The sequence below is a fragment of the Citrus sinensis genome, chromosome 7 (assembly GCF_022201045.2).
Source record: "Citrus sinensis cultivar Valencia sweet orange chromosome 7, DVS_A1.0, whole genome shotgun sequence".
Taxonomy (NCBI): domain Eukaryota; kingdom Viridiplantae; phylum Streptophyta; class Magnoliopsida; order Sapindales; family Rutaceae; genus Citrus; species Citrus sinensis.
Window position 1 is genome coordinate 8446913 of NC_068562.1, and position 16730 is coordinate 8463642.

At 38.2% G+C, this 16730-nt stretch overlaps 1 protein-coding gene and 2 long non-coding RNA genes across 5 annotated transcripts; all 3 read left to right on the forward strand.

Annotated features, from left to right (window-relative positions):
- The first annotated feature begins 1852 nt into the window (after positions 1 to 1852).
- LOC112499261 (uncharacterized) lies at positions 1853 to 2693 on the forward strand. The gene is made up of 2 exons (XR_003066824.2): positions 1853 to 2151; positions 2336 to 2693. It is a non-coding gene; the product is annotated as an uncharacterized LOC112499261 (long non-coding RNA).
- Positions 2694 to 10166: 7473 nt separating this feature from the next.
- Positions 10167 to 11046, forward strand: LOC112499223 (uncharacterized). The gene is made up of 2 exons (XR_003066715.2): positions 10167 to 10439; positions 10622 to 11046. It is a non-coding gene; the product is annotated as an uncharacterized LOC112499223 (long non-coding RNA).
- Positions 11047 to 12518: 1472 nt separating this feature from the next.
- LOC102617801 (putative leucine-rich repeat receptor-like protein kinase At2g19210) lies at positions 12519 to 16677 on the forward strand. Of its 3 annotated transcripts, none has more exons than XM_006465656.4 (13): positions 12520 to 12736; positions 12868 to 13414; positions 13544 to 14022; positions 14115 to 14253; positions 14356 to 14427; positions 14519 to 14590; positions 14673 to 14753; positions 14876 to 15021; positions 15104 to 15336; positions 15423 to 15549; positions 15644 to 15706; positions 15800 to 15989; positions 16071 to 16677. In XM_006465656.4, exons 1-13 carry the CDS (start codon positions 12550 to 12552, stop codon positions 16492 to 16494), a joined length of 2760 nt encoding a protein of 919 aa, XP_006465719.2. In that variant the 5' UTR covers positions 12520 to 12549; the 3' UTR covers positions 16495 to 16677. The 3 variants fall into 3 exon arrangements, with proteins under 3 accessions (XP_024948660.2, XP_006465719.2, XP_006465720.2); XM_006465657.4 differs by having other exon boundaries at positions 12594 to 12767; XM_025092892.2 differs by lacking the exon at positions 14876 to 15021 and having other exon boundaries at positions 12519 to 12736; positions 15216 to 15336.
- The last annotated feature ends 53 nt before the right edge of the window (positions 16678 to 16730 follow it).

Consider the following 16730-nt stretch of genomic DNA (forward strand, 5'->3'; position numbering starts at 1 on the left):
ATTTAGTAGAGAGGTTTTAAGAGAACATTAGGGGTGTGCCAATAGCCAGTGGCGGATCCAGCTTGGGACCAGTGGGGACTTAAGTCCCCACTGAAAAAAAAAATCCTTTATTAACTAATTTAATTTATCAAAAATTTCTAATAAATTTTTTCCTAAGCCCCCACTAATTTATATTCAAACCCCTAACACATAAACATAATTACATACTTTAAGTTTTTAAAACAAATAAAAAGATATGAGCTTTACAAACTAAAATTAAGCCCACAAATATTAATATTAATCAAATTTTTAAATAACCCACAAACCCATTAATAATATTTTATTATTCTTTACCTTTCTCCAATTCCTCTGCCTGCACCAATACGCAAATCTGAAACCCCTAAATCATCTTCTTGTTTCGGCATCTCCAAAAGCAAAGTGGAAAGTGATTTCTCCTCCAAATTTCAAACAACCCCTCGTTTCTTCATTCAATAAAATTAAGGTACAAATTAATATTTTATTTGCTTTTTATTTTATTATTTATAAATCATATATAATTATTTGTTGAATTGATGTAGTTGTTTTTCTTCCCCATTAGTTAGTGTATCATCGGGCTATTGGTGTATTTGAAAAATATAATGTGAATTATGTGATTGAGTGTAGATTTCATAAAAAAGAACACATATTATTAATTAAGAAAATAACAATTGCAATTAAGCATTTGCTTGTTTAGCTTTATTGTCTTGTAATGTTTGTTAATTAATTTATAGCATTAATATAATTATATAATAGGAGAATATGCTAAAAGTGCTACTAGCCTAAGTAAACTACTCAATATTCATAATCTTTATTTATATTTTGAAATAGGTATGGAAAGGTTTTACAAAAGAAAGGAGCCACAATTTTTAGAAAAAAATGATGATGCTTCAACAAGCAGAAGCATCCAAATGAGTTCTCTACAATTGATATCATGGCACTTGAGATTCAACTTGATACATATATTTTGGATATGGGCACTAGTGGTGAGTTTTCACAATTAAAGGATATTGGTGATCTTGCAAAGCGGATGGTCGAGACTAAGAGACATAATGTATACCCATTAGTTTACTTGTTAATAACATTGGCATTGACTTTACCTGTTGCCACTGCGAGTGTAGAGAGAGCATTTTCAGCCATGAACATTTTGAAGAATCGGTTATGAAACCGAATGGGAGAGCAATGGATGAATGATAGTTTAATTGTTTACATAGAAAAAGACTTATTTAATAATATTGATAATGAAGTTGTAATGCAACGTTATCAATGTATGAAAACTCGTAAAGGACAATTATAAACATATATTGAAGTATGATAAATCTTTCAAATTTATATATTTATTACTCTTTAAATTTTTTTATCGTCGTTGGGTAAGCCCCCAGTCAATCAACATGCTGTCTCCGCCCCTGCCAATAGCACCACTCTTCACTTAATTAGTGATCACATAATGAGTGGTGATCCCTGAAATATGAATGGTCATGGTGTTTAATTATGATGCGAAGAAAATATGGAGTTCGATATTTCTTTCGACTTTCTATTCCTCAAAAGCAATTTGGAGTCCATGGAACGGAAAATGTTGGCTCCTATAAAATGTGTAGGAAATGGTCGACTCACGACTCTGCCACAAAAGTCACAACTGTTTGTTTCTAGTCATCATCAACGTCAATTTTTTATTAATTTCCAAACTCGAAATCCTATGCCACCATCAAGTAATTTAATGTTTTTAGGAAGATATTTATGAAAGTTCGATAGTAGGTGTGTGGAATCAACTCGCAAGGATTTGACGTGGTAGACTTGGCGTCAATTCAAAACTTCAACAGTATGAAAAGATATATATGAAATTGTGGGGAAAAAATCTAAGAGACCTCAAAAGTATTGAGGTTCCAAGTTGGAAGTTTAATTCGTCTAATAGTTAGACCATGTGATCACATCTTATGACTATAAATATGTCTCAGTAGCGATATTAATTGAAGCATATAACAGTCAATTTTTTTTGGGCTAAAAACTGAGCTTATAATAACTAAGATATGGCAGGCAACAATCCAAGATGCATGCTGCTAACTCTTTTCATCTTCGTCATAGTATTGTCTCCAACGTTGCCATGCAAAGAAGCAGCTCGTTTAACAGCTGCTAATGGTAATTAATCTCATACAGAAATATATGACATCTTTTTACATATATTTCATAAGAGTACTTTTAAAGAAAACGCTTTCTGTAAAAATCTATAAAATTTCTCTAATTACTTTGAGTAGAAATTAATTAAAACGCCGATATATTATCCTTCATTTTGACAGGCATTAATGTTTATCAATTATTGCAGGTCTTAGCGGAGTGCAGAGAGCACCTTTCGCACCTACAATCGTGTGTCCACTTTGTGTTAGGTGTTGCGAGCCTGCACCACCAGGTCGATGTTGCAAGTGCGGCTGCTGAACGTCAATCAGGATGCTTTAATACATAATTTATACGAGGGTCAAGCTATGCTAAATATAGAATGTACCATATAACAAACCTTGAGTTGTCATTGGCGACAACACATAGATTTGTTGTTATTACAATTATATGTAATCTGATATAGTCCTATATACGGATAAGAGAATAAAGTGAGTCTATTTATTGTAATAATATGTGGATCGGTGTACGATTCCCATGGCATATTTATGAATCCATTATGATGATTATGGCTTCCCATTTATACGTATTTTGCTTTTTCTATTTTTAGAATTTAATTAATTAGGCAACTTAATATTATGAAAGATTTATTAATTGAGAAGATGAAAGATTTGCAAGATTTAAGGGTTTCTCAATCATTTTGCAGAACAAGGTTTACAGACAAATTAAATGTTATGAGTAACCTATTTTCATTCCAAATAATAAATGTGGGTGAGGCTATTTGCACTCTAAAAATATACTTTGAACACTTATATTTTTTAAAAAAATTTAATTACAAAAATATGCTTAATATACTCTACAGTTATTGATAATTTAGTATAATTAAACACAAGATTATTATTTTGGACACCTATTTATTTATAATTAATCTTTATTTTAAAATCTAAAACTTGCTTCTTCATGTCCAATAAAACAATCATTTGTCTAAATTAGAGATTGTTTGCAGTCCATGTATGATTTAAAAAAAAAAATTAGGTTCAATTTTTTTCCTTTTTAATGAGAATTAGGATCAATTTTTGTGGTACAAAAAGAATAGCAAGAGAGAGAGAGAGAGAGAGAGAAGCAATATAGGAAAAAACAACAACATTGAGGTGTAATAAGTTAAGAAAAATATTATTAAAATAATAATTTGTCAATGTAGACTTAAGATTGTACTACTTATTCTTACGGGTGTGTAGAGTAATAAAGATGAGTTAGAGATTTAAGTGATTTTTTTTTTATATTTTAAAGAATGTAAATAATAAGATTCAATAATATAAATTTTAAAGATGAGTCGATAAAGTAATAAAATATTCAAAATAATAAAATATTCAAAGTAATATATAAAAGTGTAAATATCTCCCACCTGTTTAGGGAATGAAATAGGGTGACCAAGATAAAGATGTTTGCTCATACATTATCGTGCTCTCCTCCAGAGTAAAAGCGAGTGTTAAGTACATAAAAGCATCAGGTCGGCCATGCTACTATTTCCGCCCCAGCACGAATCGCTCAGCCAAAGTGATATGAGCAGAACACGTGGGCTAACATGAGCCGACCAGAGATGAATACAACCAGGGAAACATACCGACCAGAGGTATATACCGAGCCGGCATCATCCCCAGAGAAGCGGGAACACGATCCCACAGAATCGCGGTAGTTGCGCTTTTCCCAGAACCGTTGAAGGACACGCGAGATCCACGTTTGCCCACAATGTAACAAGTAGAGTCCCATGAGGGGCTGCCACTACCCGAAAAAGGTGGGATGAATGGCAAACGGAAACGTGGGGACAGCGGCTATAAAAGAAAAAGAAATCGATGAAGAAGGGGATAAAAAAAAAGAGAGAGGGAAAACGCTGCCAAATTGCAACCAGGTCATTTCCTTACAAATTTTTAATAAACTCCTGGAATCCAAATTACACTGTTTTCCCGTAAACACCTTGTGCTAACTTAGGCATCGGAGGGTTTACGCTGGCAAAACCACCGGCGTCTCTGATCCATTTTTAGTGAGTGCAGGTCTATTGAGAGAAAGGAGGACGATTCCAATCCCAGTGAACGAGCAACAGTAGATAACACAAACGTTGGTGAAAGAATCTGGTCGGTCAAGAGGCGAGCAGATTTCAGCATCGACAGTGAGTAAATGGTCGAGCAGATCACCTCGACCAGGATATTATTGGTCACCTCGACCAGAATAATATGTGGTGACCTCGAGCAGATCACCTCGACCAGGATGTTATTGGTCACCTCGACCAGAATAATATGTGGTGGCCTCGAGCAAATCACCTCGACCAGGATGTTATTGGTCACCTCGACCAGAATAATATGTGGTGATCTCGAGCAGATCACCTCGACCAGGATGTTATTGGTCACCTCGACCAGAATAATATGTGGTGATCTCGAGCAGATCACCTCGACCATGATATTATTGGTCACCACGACCAGGATGTTATTGGTCATCTCGACCAGAATAATATGTGGTGACCTCGAGCACATCACCTCGACCAGGATGTTATTGGTCACCTCGACCAGGAAGTTACCAGAAAGCACGATTCAGTCAAAACATTTTCTCCGAAATATTAGGGACCATATTCTTAGTGGGCTGAAAATTAGTAGTTTTCTTGAGAATTCTAGGGGAGTGGATAAAAACCGCTATAGTTTCCTATAAAAACCCTAGGAATAGGGGGGCTTGGGGCTATCTCTTTCTCTCTTTCTCTCTATAAGCAACTGAACCCATTAGACCTTTTTCTCTGTTTATCACAGAGAAATTTCTCTTTCGCCTATGATTTCTTTAAGATTGATTATTTTGAATTCTTCTCCTTTAAATTTACTTAAAAACTTTTTGTTTAAAGCAATCATAATTAAGCCACATGAATTGTGGTATGGATTTTTCCAAGTAAGACCCGAATTGTTGACTTGAGCGTCGGAGGGCTCTCGCCGGAAAAACTTCCGTCACCTCCTGACTGTTGGTTGTGCTCACAAGCTCACAGGTTATCTGCTCATGGATCGTCTGCTCATGGATTATCTGCTCATGGGTTGTCTGCTCACAGAACATCTGCTCATAGAAAATCTGCTCATGGTGCTAACTAATCAGTGGCTTCGTACCAAACAAATTTAATGCTGATGCAGGATCTGAGATTTGATCAACTTATCCGGATTTCGGCATCAACATTTGGCGCCGTCTGTGGGGACCGGTACGAGAAGCCAATTTTTTGTCTCTATTAATTTTCATCTAGTCGAAGCAAATCAAAATGCTACAGTGCATAAATGGATGAGCTTGCTTAAATAAGGAAGCAAAAACCTTAAATGAGAGCACATTGAAGGCACACGTTTGTAGAAATCAGAACAGGTCAGAAGTTAAATTTTTATCTACAAGTAATTTTTTCATGAAAATTTAATTATTTCTCTAAATCCTGCTATGTGAGATGAGGATACCTTATATTCATTAAATTGATTGTGCTCATATTAGGGCTGACGGTATAACTTTGTTAACTTGATTTCTTGAAAGTTACTCAATATGAGAATAATTTAAGAAGGGAGAGCTAGGCTAGCGTTGAGAAGCCAATCAAAGTTTACTAATAAGGCATGCAAATGCTCTAAAGTCTCAAAGCCTGTTTTATGGCGAGACCAGAAACCAAGCGTGCCAGGATCTGCTCGACCAAGCGAAGGCGAGCAGACCCTTAAGTGTTATAAAAATTCCTAAGGCATGCAAAAGCTCACCAAGTCTCAAAGCCTGTTTTATGACGAGATCAGAAGCCAAGCGTGCCAGGATCTGCTCAACCAAGCTAAGGCGAGTAGACCCTCAAGTGTTATAAAAATTCCTAAGGCATGCAAAGGCTCACCAAGTCTCAAAGCCTGTTTTATGGCGAGACCAGAAGCCAAGCGTGCCAGGATCTGCTCAACCAAGCGAAGGCGACCAAACCCTCAAGTGTTATAAAAATTCCTAGGGCATGCAAAGGCTCACCAAGCCTCAAAGCCTGTTTTATGGCGAGACCAGAAGCCAAGCGTGCCAAGATCTGCTCGACCAAGCGAAGGCGAGCAGACCCTCAAGTGTTATAAAAATTTCTAAGGCATGCAAAGGCTCACCAAGTCTCAAAGCCTGTTTTATGGCGAGACCAGAAGCCAAGCGTGCCAGGATCTGCTCGACCAAGCGAAGGCGAGCAGACCCTCAAGTGTTATAAAAATTCCTAAGGCATGCAAAGGCTCACCAAGTCTCAAAGCTTGTTTTATGGCGAGACCAGAAGCCAAGCGTGCCAGGATCTGCTCGACAAAGCGAATGCGAGCAAACCACCAAAATTTCCAGTCTTGATTCGTTTCACTCTCAACACTAGAAACTAGGGGACTGGTATTTAGGGAATGAAATAGGGTGACCAAGATAAAGGTGTTTGCTCATACATTATCGTGCTCTCCTCCAGAGTAAAAGTGAGTAAATGGTTGAGCAGATCACCTCGACCAGGATGTTATTGGTCATCTCGAGCAAATCACCTCGACCAGGATATTATTGGTCACCACGACCAGAATAATATGTGGTCACCTCGAGCAGATCACTTCGACCATGATGTTATTGGTCACCTCGACCAGGATATTATTTGTCATGACCCAACCCAGACCTGGCAAGATATTGTCCGCTTTGGGCCTTAACAAGGCCTGCACGGATTTGTTCTTGGGGCGCCCATACACCCCAAAACGCGTCTTGCCAATTAAGGTGTGGATCACCCCTTATAAACCCAGCATCTCTCCCGTGCTTTGCCGATGTGGGATTCGCCTAGGGTGTTACATACACCCCCCTTTGGGGACTCAGCGTCCTCGCTGAGGTTTGCCCCACCATCGCTCAAGAGGACACGCGGAGCCGCTCTGATACCATAATGTCATGACCCAACCCAGACCTGGCAAGATATTGTCCGCTTTGGGTCTTAACAAGGCCCGCACGGATTTGTTCTTGGGGCGCCCATACACCCCAAAACGTGTCTTGCCAATTAAGGTGTGGATCACCCCTTATAAACCCAGCATCTCTCCCGTGCTTTACCGATGTGGGATTTGCCTAGGGTGTTACATACACCCCCCCTTGGGGACTCAGCGTTCTCGCTGAGGTTTGCCCCACCATCGCTCAAGAGGACACGCGGAGCCGCTCTGATACCATAATGTCATGACCCAACCCAGACCTGGCAAGATATTGTCCGCTTTGGGTCTTAACAAGGCCCGCACGGATTTGTTCTTGGGGCGCCCATACACCCCAAAATGCGTCTTGCCAATTAAGGTGTGGATCACCCTTTATAAACCCAGCATCTCTCCCGTGCTTTGCCGATGTGGGATTCGCCTAGGGTGTTACATACACCCCCCCTTGGGGACTCAGCGTCCTCGCTGAGGTTTGCCCCACCATCGCTCAAGAGGACACGCGGAGCCGCTCTGATACCATAATGTCATGACCCAACCCAGACCTGGCAAGATATTGTCCGCTTTGGCCCTTAACAAGGCCCGCACTGATTTGTTCTTGGGGCGCCCATACACCCCAAAACGCGTCTTGCCAATTAAGGTGTGGATCACCCCTTATAAACCCAGCATCTCTCCCGTGCTTTGCCGATGTGGGATTCGCCTAGGGTGTTACATACACCCCCCCTTGGGGAATCAGCGTCCTCGCTGAGGTTTGCCCCACCATCGCTCAAGAGGACACACGGAGCCGCTCTGATATCATAATGTCATGACCCAACCCAGACCTGGCAAGATATTGTTCGCTTTGGACCTTAACAAGGCCCGCACGGATTTGTTTTTGGGGCGCCCATACACCTCAAAACGCGTCTTGCCAATTAAGGTGTGGATCACCCCTTATAAACCCAGCATCTCTCCCGTGCTTTGCCGATGTGGGATTCGCCTAGGGTGTTACATACACCCCCCCTTGGGGACTCAGCGTCCTCGCTGAGGTTTGCCCCACCATCGCTCAAGAGGACACGCGGAGCCGCTCTGATACCATAATGTCATGACCCAACCCAGACCTGGCAAGATATTGTCCGCTTTGGGCCTTAACAAGGCCCGCACGGATTTGTTCTTGGGGCGCCCATACACCCCAAAACGCGTCTTGCCAATTAAGGTGTGGATCACCCCTTATAAACCCAGCATTTCTCCCGTGCTTTGCTGATGTGGGATTCGCCTAGGGTGTTACATTATTGGTCACCACGACCAGAATAATATGTGGTCACCTCGAGCAGATCACTTCGACCAGGATATTATTGGTCACCACGACCAGAATAATATGTGGTCACCTCGACCAGAATAATATGTGGTGGCCTCGAGCACATCACCTCGACCAGGATGTTATTGGTCACCTCGACCAAGAAGTTACCAGAAAGCACGATTCAATCAAAATTATTTCTCCGAAATATTAGGGACCATATCCTTAGTGGGCTGAAAATTAGTAGTTTTCTTGAGAATTCTAGGGGAGTGGATAAAAACCGCTATAGTTTCCTATAAAAACCCTAGGAAGAGAGGGGCTTGGGGCTCTCTCTTTCTCTCTTTCTCTCTATAAGCAACTGAACCCATTGGACCTTTTTCTCTGTCTATCATAGAGAAATTTCTCTTTCGCCTATGATTTCTTTAAGATTGATTATTTTGAATTCTTCTCCTTTAAATTTACTTAAAAACTTTTTGTTTAAAGCAATCATAATTAAGCCACATGAATTGTGGTATGGGTTTTTCCAAGTAAGACCCGAATCGCTGACTTGAGCGTCGAAGGGCTCTTGCCGGAAAAACTTCCGACACCTCCTGACTGTTGGTTGTGTTCACAAGCTCACAGGTTATCTGCTCATGGATCGTCTGCTCATGGATTATCTGCTCATGGGTTGTCTGCTCACAGAACATCTGCTCATAGAAAATCTGCTCATGGTGCTAACTAATCAGTGGCTTCGTACCAAACAAATTTAATGCTGATGCAGGATCTGAGATTTGATCAACTTATCCGGATTTCGGCATCAACACCACCCATAACAATACATAATACAATCTGATAGATGTTGTGGACTACAAAGGTTTCCACACTTTGTTTTTCAAGGCGACTCGGAGTCCGTGGAAAGAAGATGCCATGGGGCACCGAGAAAATGTCCAAGAACTAACTTGTCAAGGTTAACTATCCATATGAACTAAAATTTATTCTAAATCAAAGTTTTTCCTTTTTTTCTTTTTTCTTTTCCTGAACTTAGTGAAATCCCATCAAAACTCTCTGTACTGTTAAGAAAATGTTAAGAACAATGATAAATACATAAAACAATGAAATAAACAATGATGAAGTATTTTATCTCTGAGTGAATATTGAGAATTCTTTTTAAAAAGAGAAAAATATAAAATCAGTGATTAAAATTTTATACAATCATTACAAGATAATAATAATAATATTTTTTTTTTTGGAGTTATGGTTGTGCTCTCCTTTATTGTTTTACAAAATTTTATTATCATAAATCAGATTTTCATGATTATTTTCCCTCCTAATTATGACGATTAATTAATCGCAATACAAGCCTACTGGATACACAATACTTCGTCACCTCCTGTTTCTCAGAGGTGTCCTGGGAGTCCATGGAAAATGTTTAGGGACTGGTCAAATATAAGTGGCGTCAGGCTTTCGTTTGCAGTCACTTCGGCCCTGCCCCAATACTATTAACATGAAAAAGACCAACGTGCCATTCCAAAATAATAATTAACGAAGTAATCCAGAACATTAAATTGCATGTTCCCGGTAGATATGGAGGTTTAAGATTGTAATTACAAATTAACGATTTGCCAACTTGCCTATGACAGATTATTATTGCTTTTCTTATTTATTTCGGAATAAATTAATTCAGTCAAGCAAAGCGAGCCTTAAATTCGACGTACAAAGTTTTTATAAAGGTGGTGGAATCAACTCCTAGAAATCAATATTCAAATTAAATGGTAAAAGTCTTCGACTTGAGGAGTACGTAATTAGGGCTGCCTAGGCTGGTGCTGGGGAAGTTTCAAGGTAACCAAAATGCACTCAATCTGAAAAGGAGCACAAGCAAAATCAACCCTTTCGAATTAAGACTTTATGAATTGTGATCACTTGGTGTGACTATAAATATGTCACACATGTTGCCATGATAATTAATCACAGCATATAACACTACTAATTAATTAATAGTACATCTCTTTTTGCTTTCAATTTGAAAGACATGGCACGATTGATCAGTTCAAAATCCGTGCTGCTTACCCTCTTCATCTTTGCCATTGTATCGTCTCCAATGCTGCCTTGCGAAGCAGCTGCTAAATCCGCCGCTAATGGTAATTTTAATACGTGTTTCTATATAAGAGCCTTTTAATTTATTTTTTTTAATTAAAATCCCATCTAAACGAGTATTCTCCCAAAATCTTTTGATGCTTCAAATTTTCTTACCTTAATAAAATCGATCGCTTGTCCTCCGTTTTGATTTATTTATATATCTTAACGTTCAATTCATATGCAGATCTCGGCGCAGTGATGCGAGCAAAGAAGCTGCCGCCGTTCCCACCGAAAGTCTACTGTCTGCATTGCGTGTGTTGTGCACCTGCGCCTCCGGGTGAATGTTGCAAGTGCGACTGCTGAAAATAATTTAATTCGACCACAATAAGCAACTCGGTCGTCGTAATTAAGTAAATTCTATATATGTACTTAATTTACAGGTGTTTTGATCGCATGATGAACAAGAAAATATAAAGAGTTCTTTGTATAATTTATAATTCATTGGAGTATAATAAGATGAATCCACAGTATTATTTGTATCCACTGTGTTGATCGATCTAAATAATTTGATCTGAGCATTATTGTAATTTTCAATACTCCAGTAAAATGCAAATTTAAAGTTGGGCTCAGCAATGAATCAATGGCAATGCAGATTAACTTTTCACAGGACACGAGATAATGGTGTTTATATATGTCCGCAGAAATCTCGTGATTATATATTTACGTAAACCAATTGACTTGTTCAACAAAATAAGAAATTTAAAAAAAAAAAATTGTCCCAATCAATTCTGTGATGCAATATCCCGAAGTTGATACATTAAGTTTTTGGCATTAAATTTTGGAAAAAATTTTAGATTGTCTCTTTGTAAAATGATAATTTTTAAATTATTGTAGATTTCATCTTATTTCATTTTTGTTTAAAAGATGAAAATGAATTGACGTATACAATAATTCGAAGGATATTTTAAAATTTATTATTTTACTAGGTGTACTCTATAATAATTCCTTAAAATTTAGGCCATGGGAGATGGCAAATGGCAATGGCAACGTCGTGTGGGTCGCAAGAAGAAATAGTAGAGGAACCAGTCAACTATATATATATATATATATGTATGTATGTATCTATGTGTGTGTGTGTGTGAGTGTGAGTGTGTTGACCTTAGAAAATTTAGTCTATAAGTCTATTCCAAATAATTCAAAATCGATGCAAGTTTTCTGTAAATAAAAGTTTTTTAAGAAATGAAAATTTTATTAATAAAATTACTGTTATGAATGGGAAATAATCCAAAATTTAACAGTAGTCTTAGAGTTCAAGAGAGAGATTTAAAGGAACGAGCTAGCACATATTCGTATTCTCGTCCATAAATCAATTGTGTCACGGCTAGGACAGTTTTGGGGGGGGGGAGGAGAGAAGAATAATAATAATAATCGTCTCTTTTAGTCTTACGGCTTTGGGCTAACTAATTATCTTTCCGTTGAAAAACATTTATACTGCTACACGTCCATCGTTGTTGGGCTCAACGGACAACAACTGTGGGTCCTCGAGACGAGGCGGTTGTTGCCCCCTGCCGCTGCACTGTGTTATCAGCTGACTCTCCGTCCCAAAATGGCTCTCCATTACGAGTATACACTTGTTCGTGATAATATTTTGTGCTGTTATTAACTTGAATAATTGATGTGCTTGACTGTGTTAAAAATTACAGTCCTGTTATTTACTTGAATGCAGCTCAAGTCAGAAAAGCAATTCATGCCGTAGCCAGCCACTGAAATATCTCATTATTTGATTATGGACTGTGCAAAATTGCAAATCACGTCGTAATCATCTCTATTAGGACATGCCAACTCAAATATTACATCAATTTTGAGCCAATGTCATATTAATTGGAAACAGATATTTGATTAAAAAATTGGGTCCGCGGAGGCCAAAAGTTAGCTCAAGCATTAAAGATGAACAATTGCGTAAAAATTTGAACGTCAAGACACACCTTTATTGACTATGCATACCATCAATCTCAACATGGCCTTAAAGATGCCATTAAAGACTGAAAATAACAAAGCACAGAGTTACTGAAACAAGTTGTATACAGTCCCTTTCATGTATGCTGTACTCTTTAATCGCTTTATAAATAATGCACAAAAGACTCCACTAATGGCTACCTTAAAAGGTAAGAAATGGGTTCAAAATGTAAAAGCAGTAGGGCTTATGATTTAATGATGAGGTTTATATTCATATCACTCTTTGCCATTTGTGTTTGCATTGAAAAGCAAACAGTTTTGGCTTCTGATGCTACATCTTCTGGCAAGAGTGAGAAATTTGTCGGTCACAAGCATGCTAGAAGGAAACTAGATGACATAGGAGGTAAGTACTTGAATGTCTGCAATTTGTCAATGTAAGTGCAATCAAATTTTACAATAACAAATAATTGAATGATTAATTTTTCTTTTATATATATATATATATATATTTTGGGTTTATGTAACTTATTGTAGGCGACATAAGTATAGACTGCGGGGTACCGGCAGGTTTCATGTACCTTGACGAAAAAACACAGCTAAGTTACAAATCGGATGAAGAATTTATCAGAACTGGAGTGAATAAGAACATTTCTTCAAAGTTCATGTCTGCAAATCTTCAAAACACTTATGCAACTGTCAGAAGTTTCCCTGAAGGAAATAGAAATTGTTACTCACTTAGACCTCCAGAAGGCAAAGCAAAGACCTACTTGACAAGGGCTTCTTTCATGTATGGGGATTATGATGACGAAGACAAGCTGCCTGAATTTGATCTATACATTGGAGTTAACCGATGGGACAGTATAAAGTTCGACAATGCATCTCATGTTGTAATTAAAGAGATTATACATTCAGCCTTAATGGATGAAATTAACGTTTGTCTCCTCAATACTGGTAAAGGAACTCCTTTCATTTCAGCATTAGAGCTAAGGCATTTCCATAATGCCACTTACAGAACTCAATCTGGAGCTTTAGTGTTATACCGGCGCCTTGATGTCGGTTCAACGACCACTCAGATAATCAGGTACCAAGTGATTATATCTCAATATGTGAGTCTCATGGATAAATTTTAGGCTGATAGAAAATTTTTATATGCTGACCTGGGTTGACTAGATATCATAAGTTCTGTTCCAAGTAACATACTTTCACTCAGGTTTAAAGATGATCACTATGATCGAATTTGGGTTCCTTACCCTGGTTTCCCTGGTTCTGCATCAATCAATACCTCATTCATCATTGATTCCCTGGTTGATTCTCAGTATAGACTACCATCAGCTGTTATGAAAACTGCTGTCAAGCCAATGAATGTTAATGATTCATTGGATTTTGACTTTGAAATTGGCGATCCGACATTACAGTTCTATGTGTACATGCACTTTGCTGAACTTGAAAGCCGCCAAGGGAACCAGTACAGAGAATTCAGCATAGAACTGAATGGTAACTTGTGGGAGAAGTCAGTTGTTCCTGAGTACCTACAGTCAAAAACTATATCTAGCACACAGCCGGCGAGAGGAAGCAAGCTCAATTTCTCTTTGTGTAAAACATCAAATTCCACCCTCCCTCCCATTCTAAACGCAATAGAAATATATATTCTGACAGATACATTACAAGAACCAACGGACCAAGATGATGGTATGTTCTTGCCATGCTTTTATGTTTCCGTTGTACTTAAAGGCTAAAGTATAAGCTAAATTTTGATACTGATATTTCTTTCAAAAAATCAGTCAATGCAATCATGGACATAAAGTTGAGCTATGATGTGGGTAAAGGCTGGCAAGGAGATCCATGCTCTCCAATGTATTATTCTTGGGATGGCCTGAATTGCAGCTACAACGGTTACAAACCCCCAAAAATTATCTCTTTGTGAGTGCTTGTGCCTAGTGCTTTGAAAAATTACATATGAGACTAGCTGTAGCTTGATTAACTATAAAAACTTACAAAAATATGTTTATGAATTATCTGCAGGAATCTAACGTCAGAAGGATTGACAGGCAAGATATCTCCTTCACTGTCCAATCTAAAGTCACTAGAGAATCTGTAAGCATAAGCCAAATACAATGTGATAATTTATCTTCTAATTTCAAAATTACTTGCAAAAGGTCCTAATCTGAAGATTTCTTTTTTTAAGGGACTTATCGAACAACAGCTTGACCGGATCAATTCCTGAATTTCTGTCACAACTACCTCTCTTGAGAGTTCTGTAAGTTATTGAGCTTTAATCGCATACCCTGATATTGACTTCATGGAAAACAGGATCATCTGAATTGAGTATGTATTTACAGGAACTTGGACGGAAACAAACTCTCCGGTTCAGTTCCCACATCTCTCGTGGCAAGGTCACAGAATGGATCACTCTTATTGAGGTTTGCATTTTATTTTGCCGTAGTAAATGATAATATTTTTGATATCCTGTTAACAAAATCAGCTTCTTTCCCATTTCTCCAACTTCAATGTTTTTCTCTAAGAACAATTTACCCAATAACAGCATCGGCAGAAACCCAGATCTTTGTTTGTCAGCTCCATGCAAGAAGGAAAAGAGAAATAGTGTGATGCCGGTAGTTGCAGCCAGTGTGTCATTGCTAGTTATTTTAATTGCATTGCTTGTTTTCTGGACCTATAAACGAAAACGAGGTATATAAAATTTCAGCTTTAAATTCCAGGAATTTTGCTTAGCAGACCAAATGCTAACTATATGATGCACTTTGATTCATAGCTGCAAGGCTGAATGTCGATAATTCTCACTCAAAGAAAGAAGGGTCTTTAAAATCAGATAATCAACAGTTTACGTACTCTGAGATTGTGGATATCACTAATAACTTCCACAGGATTCTTGGAAAAGGAGGGTTTGGAACAGTTTACCATGGCTACTTGGCAGATGGTTCTGAAGTTGCCATCAAAATGCTCTCTGCCTCATCATCTCAAGGGCCTAAGCAATTCCGAACCGAGGTAGAACTGATTGATTACTATAAAAATTTATCCCCAACATATTTTTAGTTTGGTTATTTAGACTTGTGTCATTTTGATGTATACAGGCACAGCTCTTGATGAGAGTTCATCACAGAAACTTAGCTTCTCTTGTTGGATATTGCAATGATGGTGGAAACGTTGGACTCGTCTACGAGTATATGGCATATGGGAACTTGAAGCAATATCTATTTGGTATTTTCTTAGTCAATCTTCATGTTTGTATAAAGAACACATTAAAATGAGAAATGTGTAGTGTGTTTTACATTTTTTTTTTCTCCTCCTCCAGATGAAACAAAGGAAGCTTTGAGTTGGAAAGATAGACTTCAAATTGCAGTTGATGCAGCACAAGGTGAAGAAAACAGATTGACCAATTAATAAATTTGATCTCTCTAGTTTTCATCAGTCACAGCCAAGCTAACATATTCTGCAATGAAATTTACAGGGCTAGAGTACTTGCATCATGGCTGCAAGCCGCCTATAATTCACAGAGATGTGAAGACTGCCAACATTTTGTTGAATGAAAAAATGCAGGCAAAATTAGCAGATTTTGGATTCTCGAAAATTTTCCCAGCTGAAAGCGAAAGTCATATATCGACATCAATTGTTGGCACAGTCGGTTACCTTGATCCAGAGTAAGTCCATCTAATTTCGAAAAGCTGAAGATAGCCAAAGGTTGCATATGTGAAAATTTTTTAATTTGATATCCTCTGCAGGTATTATGCATCGAATCGGCTAACCGAGAAAAGTGATGTGTACAGCTTTGGAATTGTTCTGTTAGAACTAATCACTGGCCTGCCTGCAATAATAAGAGGCTATAATAACACTCATATTGTTAATAGGGTGTGTCCATTTCTTGAAAGAGGGGATGTCAGAAGCATCGTTGATCCTAGACTGGAAGCAAATTTTGACACTAATTCCGTCTGGAAAGTTGCTGAGACTGCGATGGAATGTGTGCCATCAATTTCCTTCCAAAGACCAACTATGAGCCATGTGGTGACAGAACTAAAAAAGTGCCTGGAAATGGAAACCGCCCGTGAACAAATTCAGAGAACAAAAAGCCAAATGCTGAGTTTAAGCAGTTCAGTTGACATAAGTGCTGTGGAAGTTGAAACAGAAATGGGTCCTGAAGCAAGGTAGAAGTAAAAATTTGTGAATGCATTACCCATTGGAAGCTTTTTTCTTGGTTGAATAAAGGCCACTCTGTAAATATTGTGCTTCTGCTAAATTGTGAAATCAAAACAGATAAAGTGTTTGTAAACAAATGTCAATTCGGAGTTTGTACTAAGTTTCACATTTATTTGGGATTCATTTGACATTGAAGTATACATTCCCCTAAAGTGGTCACATAACCGAGCCTATTGTGCGTGCTTCAG